Below are 19,235 nucleotides of genomic sequence, written 5' to 3'. Positions count from 1 at the left end.
AAGGATGGTCAGATGGTTGGATGGATGGATGGTTGGATGGATGGTCGGATGGATGGATGGTTGGATGGATGGATGGATGAAGGATGGATGGCTGGATGAAGGATGGTCGGATGGATGGATGGATGGATGGATAAAGGATGGATGGTTGGTCGGGTGGATGGATGGTTAGTTGGATGGATGGTTGGATGGTTGGTTGGGTGGATGGATGGATGGTCGGGTGGATGGATGGTTAGGTGGATGGATGGTTGGATGGTTGGTTGGGTGGATGGATGGTTGGTTGGGTGGATGGATGGATGGTTGGATGGTTGGATGGATGGTTGGTTGGGTGGATGGATGGATGGTTGGTTGGGTGGATAGATGGATGGATGGTTGGATGGATGGTTGGTTTAGTTGGGTGGATGGTTGGTTGGGTGGATGGATGGATGGATGGTTGGATGGATGGTTGGTTGGATGGATGGTTGGTTGGGTGGATGGATGGTTGGATGGATGATGGATGGTTGGATGGTTGGATGGATGGTTGGATGGATGGATGAAGGATGGATGGCTGGATGAAGGATGGTCAGATGGATGGATGGATGGATGGATAAAGGATGGATGGTTGGTCGGGTGGATGGATGGTTAGTTGGATGGATGGTTGGATGGTTGGTTGGGTGGATGGATGGATGGTTGGGTGGATGGATGGTTAGGTGGATGGATGGTTGGATGGTTGGTTGGGTGGATGGATGGTTGGTTGGGTGGATGGATGGTTAGGTGGATGGATGGATGGTTGGATGGTTGGATGGTTGGATGGATGGTTGGTTGGGTGGATGGATGGATGGATGGATGGATGGATGGTTGGATGGATGGTTGGTTGGATGGATGGATGGATGGTTGGTTGGGTGGATGGATGGATGGTTGGGTTTATGGATGGTTAGGTGGATGGATGGTTGGATGGTTGGTTGGGTGGATGGATGGATGGTTGGGTGGATGGATGGTTAGGTGGATGGATGGATGAAGGATGGTTGGATGGTTGGGTGGATGGTTGGTGGATGGATGGTTGGTTGGATGGATGAAGGATGGATGGATGGTTGGGTGGATGGTTGGTGGATGGATGGTTGGATGGTTGGTTGGGTGGATGGATGGTTGGTTGGGTGGATGGATGGTTAGGTGGATGGATGGATGGTTGGATGGATGAAGGATGGATGGATGGTTGGGTGGATGGTTGGTGGATGGATGGTTGGTTGGATGGATGGTTGGATGGATGGATGGATGAAGGATGGTTGGATGGTTGGATGGATGGATGAAGGATGGATGGATGGTTGGATGGTTGGTTGGGTGGATGGATGGTTGGTTGGGTGGATGGATGGTTAGGTGGATGGATGGATGGTTGGATGGATGAAGGATGGATGGATGGTTGGGTGGATGGTTGGTGGATGGATGGTTGGTTGGATGGATGGTTGGATGGATGGATGGATGAAGGATGGTTGGATGGTTGGATGGATGGATGAAGGATGGATGGATGGTTGGATGGATGGATGGTTGGTTGGGTGGATGGATGGTTAGGTGGATGGATGGTTGGATGGATGAAGGATGGATGGATGGTTGGATGGATGGATGAAGGATGGATGGATGGATGGATGGATGGATGGTTGGATGGATGGATGGTTGGTTGGATGGATGGTTGGTTGGTTGGGTGGATGGTTGGTTGGATGGATGATGGATGGTTGGATGGTTGGATGGATGGTTGGATGGATGGATGAAGGATGGTCGGATGGATGGATGGATGGATGGACGGATAAAGGATGGATGGTTGGTCGGGTGGATGGATGGTTAGTTGGATGGATGGTTGGATGGTTGGTTGGGTGGATGGATGGATGGATGGTTGGGTGGATGGATGGTTAGGTGGATGGATGGTTGGATGGTTGGTTGGTTGGATGGATGGTTGGTTGGGTGGATGGATGGTTAGGTGGATGGATGGTTGGATGGTTGGATGGATGGTTGGTTGGGTGGATGGATGGATGGTTGGATGGATGAAGGATGGATGGATGGTTGGGTGGATGGTTGGTGGATGGATGGTTGGTTGGATGGATGGTTGGATGGATGGATGGATGAAGGATGGTTGGATGGTTGGATGGATGGATGAAGGATGGATGGATGGTTGGATGGATGGATGGTTGGTTGGGTGGATGGATGGTTAGGTGGATGGATGGTTGGATGGATGAAGGATGGATGGATGGTTGGATGGATGGATGAAGGATGGATGGATGGTTGGATGGATGGATGAAGGATGGTTGGATGGATGGTTGGATGGATGGATGAAGGATGGATAGATGGTTGGATAGATGGATGAAGGATGGTTGGATGGATGGTTGGATGGATGGATGAAGGATGGTTGGATGGATGGTTGGATGGATGGATGAAGGATGGATAGATGGTTGGATAGATGGATGAAGGATGGTTGGATGGATGGTTGGATAGATGGATGAAGGATGGTTGGATGGATGGTTGGATGGATGGATGAAGGATGGTTGGATGGATGGTTGGATGGATGGATGAAGGATGGATGTCATGTTTTTCTACAAGAAATGTTCTCTCTCTCTCTCCATCAAGAAGACAATTCAACAGAAGCTGTGATGTCATCAGTTTTCATCCGAACAGTGATGACATCACAGTTTTAAGGGGGAAATCATGTTTTATTAAAACAGAAGTAATGAACTCAAACACAGATGAAAATATGCTGATGATATCTAAAAGAGGTCAATCATTTTAGCTGCAGGTTCCAGGACTAAGAGAACTTGATCAATCTGTGACACATGAATCATGAACAGCTTTTGGGTATTGATTATTATTTGGGGTCGTTGATTCAGCTGAGCTCAACTCATGACATCACAATTAATCTGTTAATGATCACTTTTATCGCCTGAAGAGCATTTCTCAGTCTGGGAACTGAAAGTACAAAGACTGAACCACCAGGAAAATGGAACAGCAGCAACGACTAAATATGTGTACAATTACAGGTGAGTCACATCCTGAGTATGAAAGTTAGTGGTCTCCACCATGAGCCAAGCAGGACCAATTACAGGAGCTAAAGGAGCTAAAGGAGCTAAACTAGCTAACGGAGCTAACAGAACTTTCTTTGATTAAAGGGGAATAAAGTACAAAGTTTTACAAAATGATAAGTAATAATAAACCTAAAGAGAGAAAAGAAACAAGAGGAGCTGAAAGAACTGTATCAACAAGAGTTCAAAGGTTGCAGAAGGGCAACTGTTGCTGGGCAACAAGGCAATTGCAATTCTGAAGCAGGAGCCAGTTTGGAGAAGCGGTCCAGAACCCGATGAATGGAAACTGTTTGGGTTTCTGAGGGGGATCATCAGAATCCATCTTCCATCAAACAGCCTGCATATGAGAACCGCTGCTGGTAGAACCGGGTCGGGTTCTGCTGGAAGGTGAGCTGTCAGCAGGAAACAGGGAGACGTGGTGAGGTGGCAGAGAGCGGCAGCCAGACGAGCCCAGAATAACTCGGGCCGGTCCAGGTTCAGGTTTAGACTAGGCCGCCCTGTAATCAGCCGCCGCCGCCGCTCTCTCATTTCCCTCATAGAAACCAGGCGAGGGTCTCCGCCCGCAGGCCGCCTCACGGGGTTCCTCTGTCCTTAGCCCCCGTCTCCCTCTTTCCCTGTTTCCTTCCCTGTTTGAGCAGTTTGTGAGTTTTTCTGGAGATTTAAATCAGATTTCAGATGGGAGGTTCAGTTGTGACAGTGGGGGTTTCCTGGTCCCCCCCTCAGTCAATGTTTGCTGCTCTGTATCTTGCTAAGTTGGTGCGAACATGACCTGCCGCTGCCTGCAGCGCAGCAGTTTCCATCCAGCACATCTGGAGCGGCTGGCGGTTAAATCTGGAGCGAGTTTATGAGGGCGAAGCCGCAGAGCTGCCGCTCCGCCTACAGTTGCTCTGATATCCACACATCTGCTTCTGTCTCAGTGTGTTTATGTGACGCCGCTGCTGAGACGGGAGGCCGCTGACTCTGCTGCAACAGCAAAACCAAAACAGGAGCGACAGAAAGTAGGAACCTGCTCTGGGTTGATGAGTTGCTGTTGGTGTCTGTCTCAGAGATCGGAGCTCTGAGACCTCCAGGTGTCCTAGCTCCCCCTAGTGAACCCTAGTGCCATCTGGCGCCCCCTAGTGCCCCTAACAGTTTTTAGCGCTGCGTTGAGCCCCTCTAGCGCCCCCGGGGGGCCAGTGCTGCGCTGCATGACCTCCGACGGGACTGACCTTGCTTGCGATGGCCGTCAGGCGTGGTGCAGAGCCGGTTGCTATGGTTACTGCTGTGACCTGATTGTTAGAAAAAAACAATGAGGGGAAACTTCAAAGAGGGCTGCTCAGTTGCCTAGCAACAAGGCAGGCCTGCTCCCCCACCATGCTTCCCTGGTTTCATCACTCCATCCTGCCTCTCATCTCTGCGTTTATCCCGACCATCAGAACCTTTCAGTACCAAGTGGACCGACCCGTTCAGCACATCTCACCGTGCTGACGGTTCCTTCCTTGCCTTCTTCCACTGGTTCTGGTTCTGGTTCCAGATTAGAACCTCCTCGTTTTCCTGTCTATTCAGCAGCTGATCCAGAGCTTCAGGGAAGGGCCTGACCTCTGACCCCCGCTCTGTTAGCCACTGTGTTAGCTGCATGGTTAGTGGCTCTTTTAGCCTGTTAGCCGCTCTGTTAGCCACTGTGTTAGCTGCTCGGTTAGTGGCTCTTTTAGCCTGTTAGCTACTCTGTTAGCTACTGTGTTAGCTGCTTGTTTAGTGGCTGTTTTAGCCTGTTATTCGCTCTTTTAGCCTGTTAGCCATTCTGTTAGCTACTGTGTTAGCTGCTCGGTTAGTGGCTCTTTTAGCCTGTTAGCCATTCTGTTAGCTACTGTGTTAGCTGCTCGGTTAGTGGCTCTTTTAGCCTGTTAGCCGCTCTGTTAGCTACTGTGTTAGCTGCTTGGTTGGTGGCTCTTTTAGCTTGTTAGCCGCTCTTTTAGCCTGTTAGCCGCTCTGTTAGTTACTGTGTTAGCTGGTTGGTTAGTGGCTCTTTTAGCCTGTTAGCTGCTGTTTTAGCCTGTTAGCCGCTGTTTTAGCCTGTTAGCCGCTCTGTTACCCACTGTGTTAGCTGCTCGGTTAGTGGCTCTTTTAGCCTGTTAGCTACTCTGTTAGCTACTGTGTTAGCTGCTTGTTTTGTGGCTGTTTTAGCCTGTTATTCGCTCTTTTAGCCTGTTAGCCATTCTGTTAGCTACTGTGTTAGCTGCTCGGTTAGTGGCTCTTTTAGCCTGTTGGCTACTCTGTTAGCTACTGTGTTAGCTGCTTGTTTTGTGGCTGTTTTAGCCTGTTATTCGCTCTTTTAGCCTGTTAGCCGCTTTTTAGGTTTGTTAACCGCTCTGCTAGCTACTCTGTTAGCTGCTCGGTTAGTGGCTCTTTTGGCCTGTTAGCCGCTATGTTAGCTACTGTGTTAGCTGCTCGGTTAGTGGCTCTTTTGGCCTGTTAGCCGCTATGTTAGCTACTGTGTTAGCTGCTCGGTTAGTGGCTTTTGGATGGAATGATTCAATTTATTACCTGATTATCTCTCCTGTTTGTTACACATTTATGAGGACATGACATCACATTAGTTTCAGATTTTCATCATGGATCAAACTTTTTTCAGAAATGTAATCTCTGATTCTGGACTCAGATTTCCAAAAATATTTCATGATTTACATCTCTCTTTTATGCACACGCAAAACTCTGGTTCTTCTCTCCGGTTTCCGGTCCTACACTTCATGCTTCTTTGCTTCCACCTGGTGGCCAGCTGAGGAACTGCGTGACTCACCTGCAGAAACCAGGCCCAATAGTTCCACACACACCTGTGAGATGAGCTCTGCTTTACCTGGGAGGTAAAATACACACCGATGGGAACCAGAGTTTCTTGTTGACTTGTATCTGCTGTGAGGTCAATCAGCTGCTCAGATAATTTATGTTGCTTTGTTTCTGCTTTTACATCCATCAAACATTTTGTGGACATTATGAATGTTTTTGTTCTCTCATTTGTTGTTTGTTTTCTTACTGGATTATTGTGTCTCATCGCGTGACCTGTCTAATTTAACACACTGGTGTAAAAAAAAGTGTCTGACCTTCAAACAAAGGAGGAACACGAAGCCAAACTGTCACGTTGAACGCTGAGCCAAAAAGTGATTCTGCTAACACATTTTCTCACCATACGTTTTACTTTTAGCATGTTTGAAATGATCCAATTAACACGTAAAATTTAACAATACATAGTTATCTAAAGTTTATATTGTCTTACTCTTAGTTTGAACTGATTGTTGTTTTGATGCCCAGACCAGCAGTCTCTTTATTATGCCCAACAGTGAAGGCCTATTCAAAGTAAAACACCTGAGTATCATGCAGCAGATAGATAAAACTGGACCATTTTTCCTGACAGTTTTTACAAAATGACAGTAATTTCTCAGTTGGCTGATAAACTCAGGAAGGAAACAACCACAGCTAATGGCTTTGATTGGGTAAGACGTATTGCATCACTTCCTGTTCTCGTACTTTGTAGAGCTATTTGAGTCTTTCTTGAGTTAATGTAGTTAATATTTTAACACATATTTTTGTTGCTACATTTGGCTGGTAAAGCTTTATGTTTCACTTTTTTTCAGCCTATAAGAGCTAGTTAGCTTGGTTAGCCTATCACTAGCTTAGCATCAGCGACTCTATCACTACATCTCCTCTTGTCTGTTGCAGATTGTGAGTTGTCCCCTGCTTCCGTTAGTGATAATGCTGTAATAAATGTAATGTTTTTGTAAGATTGGAGGCTCGGCCATCTTGAGAAGGCAGCAGATAGCGTAATGCCCTTAGCCAGCATAGAGCCCTTAGCCAACATAGTGCCCTTAGTCAGTGTAGCGCCCTTAGCCAACGTAGCGTCCTTAGTCAGCGTAGCGTCCTTAGCCAGTGTAGCGCCCTTAGCCAACATAGCGTCCTTAGCCAACATAGCATCCTTTGCCAGCGTAGCGTCCTTAGCCAGTGTAGCGCCCTTAGCCAACATAGCGCCCTTAGCCAATGTAGCATCCTTAGCCAGCGTAGCGCCCTTAGCCAATGTAGCATCCTTACCCAACGTAGCGTCCTTAGCCAGCGTAACGCCCTTAGTCAGCGTAGCGTCCTTAGCCAGTGTAGCGCCCTAAGCCAAAGTAGCGCCCTTAGCCAATGTAGCATCCTTAGCCAGCGTAGCGCCCTTAGCCAGCGTAGTGCCCTTAGTCAGTGTAGCGTCCTTAGCCAGGGTAGCGCCCTTAGCCAACGTAGCGTCCTTAGCCAGCATAGCGCCCTTAGCCAAGGTAGCGCCCTTAGCCAGCGTAGCGCCCTTAGCCAACGTAGCGACCTTAGCCAACATAGCGCCCTTAGCCAATGTAGCATCCTTAGCCAGCGTAGCGCCCTTAGCCAATGTAGCATCCTTACCCAACGTAGCGTCCTTAGCCAGCGTAACGCCCTTAGTCAGCGTAGCGTCCTTAGCCAGTGTAGCGCCCTTAGCCAACATAGCGCCCTTAGCCAATGTAGCATCCTTAGCCAGCGTAGCGCCCTTAGCCAGCGTAGTGCCCTTAGTCAGCGTAGCGTCCTTAGCCAGGGTAGCGCCCTTAGCCAGGGTAGCGCCCTTAGCCAACGTAGCGTCCTTAGCCAGCATAGCGCCCTTAGCTGACGTAGCGCCCTTAGCCAACGTAGCGCCCTTAGCCAACGTAGCGCCCTTAGCCAGCGTAGCGCCCTTAGCCAGCATAGCGCCCTTAGCCGACGTAGCGCCCTTAGCCGACGTAGCGCCCTTAGCCAGCGTAGCGCCCTTGCCAGCAGCTCCTCAGTACAGTCGGAGCAACCACAGGTCTAGCTGTCTGATCTGACACAGATCTATAGAAGTACACACCACTGATGCTGTTACCGTTTTTATTGAAGCTCAAGCCACATCGGAAAATATTTTTAATTATGAGCCAAAAACTCTGTGTACAAATTCTGCAGATAATCTCCAGGCAAATTAGATAAAATTTTGTTTAGTTAAATTTGACATATTTCAGTTAAATCATGAACAAACTGAAGCTCTTTGGTTAATCTTAAAACAAGAACGTATCAGAGTGTTGAGAAGATTACAGTAATTGAACAAATCACAGTGAAGTCGGTCGGCTAAATGCTGACCACTCCGGCTGTTTGGAGTGATTCCAGATGGGTAACCAGTCCAGTTCAACCAGTTCACCTCTCCATCCGCCCCCAGGCCGCTGGAGGATCTCTGGGTCCTTTCGGCTTCTGGATGCGACAGTTAAAACCTGACAGAAACCAGAACAAAACACGCTACTTTTACTAGAAACCCAACGGCACCGTCTAATTCCTGAAGACAAAAACACTTCATGTATTTCTCCTGACTGTGCGACGCGAGGCACAGACTAAAAGCAGTCGAGTTATCTACAAAATAAACCCGGTGCCTAATTCAGTTTATATAAATATAAATAACTTAATGAGAAACCATTTCTAATGTGACGAGACAGAGAAGAAAGAAAAGAGGAGAGGACTGAAGATAACAGCCTGATCTGTTTCTACACCTGCAGAAAGAGAGAAAAACAGAGAAACCATGGCAACAAACATCTGCTTAACGACAACAATGTCACTGAGAAGCACAGGGCGCTGCTTAACACGCTTTGTGGCAACTGCAGCCAAGCAGAGAGAATCTGAAAACACAAGATCTGTGTAAAGTTTGTCCGTGCGCGCTGAGCAGCAGGTGAGCCACAGAGCCCATCTGCTCCAGGTGAACTGACCGATGCCTCCAGGTGTGAAGAAGCTGCTGACGTCTGAGGCAGGAGAGGAAACGTCTTCATAGTCGTTATCTGCTTCTGCTGGGAGACACAAGTCACATGGTCACGCCTTCAGCCCCGCCCCTGCAGACACCTGGCCGCCGCCGCCGCAGGGACTGACCTGGCACCAGGTGAAGGTCCTCCCTCTGATTGGTCGGGGCGGCCATGTCATAAATGGGCGAGGCTGAGGGGGGCGAGGTCAGCGGCTTGACCTTGGGCTTCACAGTGCTGTAGATGGGAGCTGCAGACGCTGCGCTGAAGTCGTTGTCATAGTGATGGGATGGCGGCAGGGTTCTGGAAGGAGGAAGGAGCTGATTAAAGATGGAGGAAACGTTTCCATGCCCTCCCGGTACTAACTGCAAGCAACACACCATGCTACTACCTTTGCAAAAAAAACATCAACTTCTGGAACATTTTCCCCACTTTTATTCATGATTCAGCAATTTTTACATTAGTTTAGCATAAATGCTCCTCTAACCTTCTGCTTCGAGGATGCTGTAGCTCCTCAAGCTCCAGCATGAGGAGCTTGAGGAGAGCTCCTCAAGCTCTCCTCAAGCAAAAATCAGAGTGGAAAAATAACATTTTATTTATTTAAACTTAGATTTCATAATAAGGACTAGGTTAGATTAAAAAACCTGGTGGATTAAATCTTATTTTTGACCTTTTTTCCATCTCAGTTCTCCCTCGGCGCCCCCGATGGCCTCCTAGAGCACCGCAGCCCCCCCCACTTTGAAAATCTTTGGTTTCATTGGTCCAAAGGACCTGGAGGCCGCTGCTTTACCAGGACTGAACTTTAACCTTTCGCTCCCTGCAGACCGCATGGAGACACTTCCATCCATGGACTGCAACCGGACCAGAACCTCAGTCCTGGTCCTGGAGGGAACCGTCAAACAGTACGAGGACTGCAGGTCCGTGGAACCGACTGGGTCTGAGGTTCTGGGTGCTGGACCGGACGTCTACCTGGTTCCTGGGTTGGACCTGGGCGTGACCACGGAGGAGTAGGACAGTTCTGATGTGGTCCGGTGCGGCTGCTTGGCCTTGTTGACCACAGCGTAGGTGTCATTCATGGCGGATGAACTGTGGACAGACAGAAGACGGGTCAGAGACAAACTGACCGGGACAAAGACAGACTGGTGCCTTAGAGCTCCAACATCAGGACATAAACGCAGCAAAAATGTTCTTTAGTTAGAGGATCCGGGTTCAATCACTGGTTCTGAAACTGACTTCAGTACCATAAACTCCAGAATATATTCAACCTGGATCCACCAGCCAGTAACCAGTAACCAGTAACCGGTAACCGGTAACCATCATGGAGGATCTGATGGTTCATCGTCTTCTGATCAGAGAATCTCCACCAGCTGAATATTTACGTTTCTACAGGAAGTTCATCTGCTCTCCACTTCCTCATCCAGCTGTGTGGTCGTCATGGTTACGCTAAATTTCCTCTTAAGGAAGACCTGCCTAATTCCCTTTCTCCTCTCCAGCGCTCCTCGATTCCTAACTCCATCTTTTATTTACCTTCCTCCTCCTCCTCCTCCTGTGCCTGGTTGCCACGGTAACATGGCAACATATGGAGATGGTGGGATGGCGACGAACAGAGGAGGTGAGAAAGTGTTAATTCAACACCTTGGGGTGAAACATCCCGTCTGTCTCTGTGGAGCGCAGGAGCACACACACACCTAAACACACACACACACACACCCCAACACACACGCACACCAACACACACGCACACACACCTAAACACACAAACTGGTTTCTACCTGTTGACGGATGAAGATGCAGCTGCTGAGGTTTTCTTCTCTCGTTTTTTCACCTGTAGACAGGAAAGGATTTGAATCAGTGCAGGGTTCTGGAAGGTTCTGGAAGGTTCTGGAAGGTCCTGGAAGGTCCATGAAGGTTCTGGAAGATTCTGCAAAACTGCCTCATTGAAAAACCATTTGTTCCAGAAACAAAAACATGAATCTCATCCAGATGTTTTCTGATTAGCATCTGGAGGAAGAACAAGACTTTCATGTGAAACTCCTGACAACACGGATCAGGGTCGGCTCACATTTCAGCCGCCGGGCGTCACAGAGTCTCCTCTGCAGACCAATGAAAGTGCAGCTGCTGCAAGATGGCCTAGTCAAAGTCAGACTGAAGTGCTGTAGCGGGACCTCTGAGTAGACAAAGTCAGACTGAAGGAAACTCCACTGTCTCCATCTGGGTCAGAGGTTCATGCTGAAGGAGCAGGCAGAGGGGTCAAGAGGTCAGGAGGCGGCAGCCCTCAGTAGGGTCCGCCTCCAGCAGCCGGTTGCCCTCATTAACGAACCGACGCTCCACAAAGACATCAGTTGGTATCTGAGTTTGAATAAAACTGTTATTACCTTTGGCCTATCAGACCGAACGGTGCGAAGCCACGCCGGCTCTTTGACAGAGTTTCCTGTCTGAACGGGGAAGGAGAAGATATTCAACCCCGATCAGCTGAAGAGTCGAGCGAAGAGGAGACCTGAGCCCGGCTGAGTCATCAAGCTACCAGCGGAGAGCAGATCAAGCGATCGGCCGCCGTCCTCCTGGACCCCAATTCTGTCTGTGATCTCAGCCGCTTGTTGTCAAGCTGCAGCTCTAATTTTCATACAGGAAGTCAGTACACCACTTCCTCTTTCTGCAGTGCTTTGAGAGGACTTCCTCCAGTGTTGCACACTAGAATCTATTTGTTGAGCTGTAGAGCCCAGAGGGCGGCGGCGGCGGCGGCGGCGGCGGCGGCGGCGTTACCTCCGGCAGGTTGCTGTAGAGCCGGTCCTCAGGCGTCTGCAGGAAACGCTCCAACATGCCGGCGGCCGCGCTGAAGATGAACCCGTACTGGTCCTGGAAACACAACCTCAGTCAGAAACACTCCCGGGTCGCCTCTGCTGGTGGAGGTGGGGCCGTGGTCTGGGCCGGGCCGTCTGCTGCCTTCAGGCCCGGTCCAACTCCCAGACCCGGCTGTCCAGCTCTGGACCGAGCCGTCCCAGGAGAGACAGCTGGAGACAACCGAGACCTGAAGGGGGCGAAGACGTCCCAGTGCCGTTTGGGACACCTGAAGACGGGTCCGCATCGTGGAACCGGACGTTCTCGTCAGGGAGATGCTGCTGCTGACCAGAACCGACATGGAGTCCTACCTTGGTCTGGACCGCCGAGGGTCTCTGTCTCCGCAGCTCCAGGACGAGGTCCAGGACGCTGAAGTCCTTGGTGATCTTCTGCAGGACGGAAGAAACCGTTCTGAAGCCTTGCAGAACCAGAACCAGAACCATGTGATGAAGCTCACAGGTCTCCTCCAGGTAAACTATGGGATGGATTCCAGGTGGTCGGTGACAAAACTTCCAGGTTTTTCCCTCTGACCTCTGCCTGACCTCCTGGAAGTGATGTCACCGACCAGCTGGGCTCCTGCTGGGGGAGGCCTGCTCTGTTGTCATGGGTTACCTTGGTAACCAGAAGGTCATGGATGTAGTCCAGAGCGCAGATGACTCCTGTCCTCCCACAGCCTGCACTGAAACACACACACACACCCCCACAGAGACACACACACACCCCCACAGACACACCCCCACAGAGACACACACACACACACACAGACACACACACACAGAGACACACACTTAGCAGATGATCATGTCCATTGTGCCATCGATAGCAGGTGTTACCTGCTGCATATTCACAGCCTCCTGCTCTGTGTGTGTGTCTGTGTGTGTGTGTCTTGTTGAATGTTAATGACCAGCTGACCTGTGATCAGCCTGTTGGCACAAACAAGCTGCAGAGATGATATGAAGTTTAGCACTGATCAGAGGACGACACAACGTCTCACTATGTCTCTGTCTGTCTGTCTGTCTGTCTCTCTGTGTACCTGCAGTGGACCAGGACAGGAGAGCGTTCGGCTCCCTGGCTGCTCCTGGCTCGGTCCAGCAGGTCCAGAATCCCGGTTGTCTCATAGGGGACGTCGTGGTCCGGCCAGGACAGGTACTGGAACTGGACCAGCGAGTGGACGTCCTGCGGGAGAGGAAGAGGAGCGAGGAAGGTGTGACCTGAGCCGGGGGCCAGCAAGGTGAGCGCCTACCTGCTGGTAGCAGACCACCAGGGTTCGCACCACGACGTCCTGGTTGGGCCGCGACTCCACCTGCTGGACGTTCAGAGGAATAACACGTCAAATTCGGCCAGCAGGACGCGGAGGACGGAGAGGACCGGGCCGTTACCGTGGTGACGGTGAAAGGTCCAAACGCCGCAGACTGATGAGGAGCTGCCCAGTAGCACTCACATTTCCTCTGCAGAACCAGAACCAAACCTCTCTGTCTCATGTTTTATACACATCAGCCGTAAATGTCTCAACAGGGAAAAAGATTTTACATTTGAAATAATTTGAATAAAAATAAGAAAATGAAACGATACCTTTCCCATCTCGATCTCCCTGCAGGCCATGACTATCACCTGAAACACAGAGCCAGAAGTTAGTCTGACCCCTGAGGACAAATGTGGACAGGTGCAGCAGGTGAACTGTCTCTGGCAGGTAAAACTGCTGTCCTAATGTTGGTTAACCTTCCTGGTGACTAAACGAGTCTGTCAGATGTAGAAGTTATTGGTCTATCAGCCAATCAGTGGCCTTCTCTCCCTGCTGCAATGGCCGCCGCCAGGAGATGATTTGCAATCAGACCAACCAGGATTAGATTCCTGAATCAGAAAGTTCGAGTTTTTGGGGAGGTCTGAATGCAAATTTGAATTCCTAAACGGACTGAAAAACCAAACTTTGATCCGCCTATAAACCTCGGTCTGGGTCCGGTTGAACTCTAAGTGAAGTGAACTCTAAAACGGTAGAAAACCTGTCTGAATGCAACCTGACTAGAAACAGTTCAGGACATTCTGCTCATTTATTGCTCTCCTGCTCTGCGGGTTAAAGGAGATGTCATATCAACAGGTCTGCATGCCGACACTAAGCAAGGAAAAGCAGAATATAAATGGTTTAACTTGTTTTACAACTTTTTATCAGCTTATTGTCCCGTTGCCGTGGCGCTCTGCAGCTGCTGTGATTTTTAAACCTGTAATAAATGACAAAAACTGAACTAATTGCCTCGTTTGTTTAAACATAATCATCGAATAGGATGGAGGAATTTACTTAGTCTTCTCTTGCATCTTGACAGAAACCAAACTGTTTATAGATTTATATCCAGGCAGAAAACTTACAAACATCAGCAATTTTCTCTGCTTTAATTTAAGTCATGTTTATAGAAATCGGGTAAGAAATAAAGGCGCTGCGATCATTTTGTGATTCCTGCTCATCCCGCGTTGGAACAGCCTGGTTTAGTGGACAGGAGCATCGCTAGCGTTAGCGGCTAACAGGCCGCTAGCGTTAGCGGCTAACAGGCGATGTCCAGACTAGCAATGGAGATCAATGAAGAAATCCTACAACCGCTAAAATGTGACACTGCTCCTTTTTGTTTACTTTTTGAGAAGAAGAAAGTTGCGCTGGTCTTCTTCAGAGGTTTTGTGTCGATTCCTCCAGTAGTTCTTGGTGCAGCGCCCCCACAGGCGAGAGGGGGAACAGGTTTTCAGTTAGTTTTAGTTTGTTTGACTCACTGCAGTGTGAATGAGAACTAGAGTTCTGAAAATGTAACAAATGTTGCAATTTAGTTCCTAATCGGACTATCCGGTCTGAATGCACCCTAAAGTGCAGCTCTGAGCTTAAATTAGGAAATACATTCTAATAAATCTTATAGAAGTTGTTTTATTGTTTTATGCTCCTAGAGATCAGGAGGAAGGCGATGATTAAGCTTTTTGTCTCAGTCTAATTTCTGGTTCGTTTTTCAGGTTTGATCTGAAATAGGTTAATCTTGAAACTGTGACTGCACCAACCAGCCGGCAGTGCCCTTTGACCCCTGGAGCACCAGGTCCCAGAATGTGTGTGCAGGTGTTATGAACCCTGCTGAACACATCAGTTTCATCTTCCTTCTGATTGGTCCTGTGGCTTTGGTACGGGGTCAGAGGCCAAACTGCTCTCTGACAGGAACCAGAACCAGTTCAGCTGGCGAATAATTAACTTCTCTGCAACAGTTTCCTCTAACTGAAGGAGGAGCGCCATGTTGGAGCTGGGGACCAGACTACTTCCTGGGGATCCGCTCTTCCTGCTAGTACGCTGACCTTGATTTTGTGCTGCCAGATCATCCTCCAGAAGTCAGTCAGAGTGGAACTAAGGGGAGCCTGGGAGGCGATGTATCTGCAGTCACCCGTCGCCCCCTGCAGGACAAACAGTGCTGTTACAACCAGAGATTTCTCACAGCAGCAGGAGACACCTGAGTGGTGAGCTGCATCACCTGGACGAAGCTGGCGTTGATGTAGTCGGAGTCAGAACCTGAAGTCTGCAGAGACAGAACCACCCGGGTCTGATCATCTGGATGGAGAGACGGGGTCAAAGGGCAGAGAGGCGTTAGAGCTGAGCGGGAAAATACAACACACTTCTACTGGGCAGAGAAAAGAGACGACGAGGACGGAGGGACGGCGTCTTCATACATGGTAGGATGTCCTTATATCGGTTCTTCTTGGCGTTCTCCTTTAGGGATCCAACCTCTGTGGTCAAACTGTGATCTTTCTTTAACTGGAGCGACTGGGAACGCACCACCTGCACACGCACACGCACACACACACACGCACACACACACACACACACACAGGCAGCAGGTAGGTCAGGTGTGTAACAGATCCAGGTGTGTGAACTGATTTCTGAACATTTTCATTAAAGATCTTCTCTGATCTTTGTTTTTTAATAATTGGTTCCCTTTATTATTTGCTTTTTGTTCTTTAAATCATGTTTTATTTTTGTCATTTTTACTCTGATTTGTAACAGAATTGATCGTTGTTTAATTAACCAAGTATTTCAAACTGGTTTTCTTACCTGGGACTTAGTTTACTGGAAAGAGCATTACCAGTGAGATTTATAAACTCTGCTACATGTTGCGCTAGCAAAGACCAGTCAGGACCAATAAACACTGAAGGGTCCAGTAAGGGACTGGGACCATCTGGTCAGAGCTGGGAGCAGAACTGGGAACAGAACTGGTTTCCCTCCTGTGTGACCGGTTCACGATGAACCGGCAGAAACCGAACGAGGAAGCAGAACTTCCTGTGGCTCAGAAACCAGAAGCAGAAACCCGGTTCAGGGAGTCAGAACCTCCGAACCAACAGGGACCAATGTGGACCAGTAGGGACCAATGGGGAGTAATGTGGACCAGTAGGGACCAATGGGGACCAGTAGGACTGAAAGGGACCAACCTCATCCAATCAGACCTGCTAGAACTCAACAGCCGCTCCGAGTCGCTTGACGCTGTGGAGTGGTTTTGGGTCACAGGAAGTAAAACCAGAACCTCTCACTCTGATGAAGGTTTGACCGTCGTGTGCAGAATTACGGCTGGAGAAAGCCCAAGTCAACATACCCTGACCCTTGACCTCTGACTTTCAGGCACGGTGGAGGAGGGATGGTGCTGTGAGCCTGTTCTGCAGCCACAGGCTCTGGTTCCATGATTTGATTGGATGAATCATGAACTGCTGTGGGTTCTGTCTGTTCAGTCCAAACCAGTCCAAACCAATCCAATCTGGATCCAGTTTGGATTCAGATTGGATTCAAGTTGTCAGAAAGTTTCTCTGGTCGCTGTGATGAGTTCAGACGTGTGAAGCAGAGGAAAAGCAGAGCGACGCTGTGAGTGTTAAAACCACGGCGCTGTCAGCGATTAGCTAGCCAACCTCTGAACAAACAAGTCTCCGCGGCAACAGGGGATGTGGTGAGACTGAGGACAGGCTCGTCTAAAGATGGGACAGGACAGAAATGTCTCTGTGTTTAAAGGTTGCTGGTTCAGATCTCAGATCTGCTGAACTCGACATGATGGCTTCTCATCTACAGACGGCTAAAGGAGGACTTCCTGGAGGTCAGAGGTCAGACTGCAAGGAGTCAGAAGGGTTTCTCTCTGCTGCCGGCTCTCCGGTCCCCAGAGAGCCTCTGAAGAGGAATAGAGAGTTGGTAGAGGTGGTATCATGTTGTGGGATGTTGAGCTGGAAGCAGCAGAGGAAGACAAAGCAGAGCTTCACCTGTCAGTTTCTCCTCTTCAGGTAGAGACTTTCTTCTGACCTTTGACCCCTGGCTGGTACCTGCTTGTGTTTCCGCTTTGCCTGGTAGTAGGAAGGTTGTTGGTTTGAATTCCGGCCAAGTCGTTCTCCCTGAGCCTGTGTGTTTCTCTCCAGGTACTCCTCCAGCAGCATGCTGGTTGTACTGCGCCTCTTCCCCAACCCCTGACCTCTGACCCCCAGCAGGATGTAGCTGCAGAAGATGTGTGCGGAGGTTTCTGTGATAAACTGATAAGTCAGTAGATTTTAATTCAGCTTTAATCCTCTAAGAGTTTCCACACCTTCCTGTAAATACTGCAGAAATCCCAGGGAACCCAGAACGGTTCCTGGTGGAACCCCAACCTGAACGACCAGGCAGTGAAACAGTGAAATGTTTAGAAAGTGCCTGCATAGTTTAACCAAATGAAGCCAGCAGCAGCTTTCTGCTGGTTTGAATAACCGGCTCAGAGAAACGCTGAAACACTGGCAGCTTTTTCCAGGGAAGTTTCCCTCTGAGGCGAGCAGGAAGAGAACAAACCGTCTCCCTGGCGCTCCAGGCCCGGCGGTGCTGCCGTCGGGAGTTAAAACCGTTTCCCAGCGGTGACACTGACCTGGTACTCCCGCTCCACGGCGGCCGGGTCCACGGCCCTCAGGGCGGACAGCAGGAGATCCATGGCCGGCTCCGGTCGGCAGCTCACTCTCACTCTGACTGCGTCTCAGTTCTGCCTCTAACTTTAACCGTCAGTTAATAATTTAGCTCCTCTCTCACCTCACAACCAGGAAGTGAGGAACCTGAATGAAACAAACCGCTCCGGACTGATTACCTCACTGGCTTTTATTGTGTCACTTCATCGCAGGAGGAAACACACAGCTGCTCTCTCACTGTGGAGCCACGTTTTCACCTGCAGCCGGTCAGAACCGGGCCAGTTGCAGAACCAGAACCCTCCTTAACGACGGCAAACAGAAACAGGCCTTTCAGCCAAACACCGGCAGACAGAAAACTACTGCAAACCTTTCAGAGGAGAAGAGAAAGAAGAAGCCAGACGGCAGAAACTACCATGAAGAAGAACCGAGAGGCCAGCGGCCAAAAACACAACAATCTAATAAAAACATGAGAAAAAGCACCAAAGATGTAAATTAATGTCACCATTTTAAGAAATCTCCAAGATACAATCAGCTAATTTACCCATTTCAAATTTATCAGGAATTTCTATCATTGATTCAATGATGAATTTAGCTGAAATTTGAATGATCATTTTAATTTGTCATTACATGTTCAAAGCCTGTAATGATATAAAGTAAATATGTTAGCTATTTGTAGCAAACTGAATTTCTCATTGTTAGTGGGCGGGGCTAACACTGCTCAATGGTGATTGGTCGGCAGATAGAGGATTTTTACAGGTTTTATGGTGAACAGGGAATGTTCACCATAAATCATTTGAAGATATAATTAGTACAATTGACCTTGATAATTACATATTTAATCACGTGATTGGGTGTTTGGCACAGTTATACAAATAGATACGATGTTCTTATTCAAGCTATCGATGAATGGATGCAAAAAGCGGCCAAAGTCTAAAGAAAGCTCTTCAGGAGACGAGTCGATCCGGTTTTAGCCGACTACGGGAGCCTGGCTGTTGGAATGAGCTCAGAAACAAAGTGGGCTCTGAGTTGCGTCTCAGTGTCAGAGTGAGACCTCTGTCCTCTCTGCCCATCTTCGCAGCTGCTAGCCTGCTAGCTAGGAGCTCTCCGGGAACATGGCGGCGTCGCAGGCTCTCTCCGAGGAGGAGTTCCACCGGATGCAGGTGAGAAGGAGCGGCTGGAGGCTCCTCGTTGGTCAGCAGGGTGACTGTCAGGTAGCAGGCACACCCGAAGGGAGCGACGGCTAGGCGGGGCGTCGCTGCCGGAGGACGTTAGCGCTCCGTGCTAACCTGTAACCTGTAACCCTCTGGAGCGGGTAACGGAGCTAGCTGGTCGGGTGTGGGGCTGAGGATGCGGGGTTGGAGGGTTAAATGCGTTTATCTGGGGTTGTAATGGCCAGAGGTCTCAGACTGAGCCGGGACACCTCTCAGAATGATGAACACTTTCTATTAGCTGTCAGCTAGCTAGCCTCTGTGCGTTAGGTCTCTGTCAGCTGACAGTCACTGGGTCTGAGGGACGCAGCTGGCCGCGTTCAGGTTCGGCTGCCTCGGCCACAGGTGGAGCCAAGAGCCGTTGATGTCAGCATGAACCGGACCGAGGAGGTGATGGTGTTTAAAGACAAACAGTCATCAGAGTATTTAGTTCCAGAAAAAAGTGAGTCATCAGTCACGTGATGCTGGATGACCCGACC

General features: G+C 49.4%; 2 protein-coding genes and 1 long non-coding RNA gene across 8 annotated transcripts in view; 2 read left to right on the top strand and 1 right to left on the bottom strand.

Moving 5' to 3' along the window:
* The first annotated feature begins 2,518 nt into the window (after positions 1–2,518).
* LOC116723203 (uncharacterized) lies at positions 2,519–13,154 on the top strand. Its single transcript, XR_004339925.1, has 3 exons — positions 2,519–5,878; positions 9,624–10,412; positions 12,678–13,154. It is a non-coding gene; the product is annotated as an uncharacterized LOC116723203 (long non-coding RNA).
* ptpn18 (protein tyrosine phosphatase non-receptor type 18) lies at positions 7,900–17,668 on the bottom strand. Of its 2 annotated transcripts, none has more exons than XM_032567526.1 (16): positions 17,515–17,668; positions 15,323–15,431; positions 15,127–15,203; positions 14,954–15,049; positions 13,211–13,249; positions 13,018–13,086; positions 12,882–12,941; positions 12,672–12,814; positions 12,251–12,317; positions 11,950–12,027; positions 11,564–11,656; positions 10,573–10,625; positions 9,770–9,886; positions 8,931–9,103; positions 8,774–8,851; positions 7,900–8,287 (listed from the first exon to the last, which is right to left on the bottom strand). In XM_032567526.1, exons 1-16 carry the CDS (start codon positions 17,575–17,577, stop codon positions 8,214–8,216), a joined length of 1,389 nt encoding a protein of 462 aa, XP_032423417.1. In that variant the 5' UTR covers positions 17,578–17,668; the 3' UTR covers positions 7,900–8,213. The 2 variants fall into 2 exon arrangements, with proteins under 2 accessions (XP_032423417.1, XP_032423407.1); XM_032567516.1 differs by having other exon boundaries at positions 12,882–12,944; positions 17,515–17,667.
* The window catches only part of gripap1 (GRIP1 associated protein 1), a 19,355-nt gene continuing 15,427 nt past the window's right edge, over positions 15,308–19,235 (top strand). For 2 of the 5 annotated variants that reach the window (XM_032567196.1, XM_032567187.1), the window contains exon 1: positions 18,347–18,708. In XM_032567196.1, the coding sequence (XP_032423087.1) occupies positions 18,661–18,708 (48 nt within the window). In that variant the 5' untranslated portion in view covers positions 18,347–18,660. Of the gene's footprint in view, positions 15,326–18,345; positions 18,709–18,962; positions 19,147–19,235 lie in introns of those variants that run through there. The other 3 variants (XM_032567210.1, XM_032567220.1, XM_032567202.1) reach the window with 3 other exon arrangements.

The sequence above is a fragment of the Xiphophorus hellerii genome, chromosome 1 (genome assembly GCF_003331165.1).
Source record: "Xiphophorus hellerii strain 12219 chromosome 1, Xiphophorus_hellerii-4.1, whole genome shotgun sequence".
NCBI classification, from domain to species: Eukaryota; Metazoa; Chordata; class Actinopteri; order Cyprinodontiformes; family Poeciliidae; genus Xiphophorus; species Xiphophorus hellerii.
Note: the sequence above shows the minus strand (reverse complement) of the source record. Positions and strands in the feature narration are given on the sequence as shown.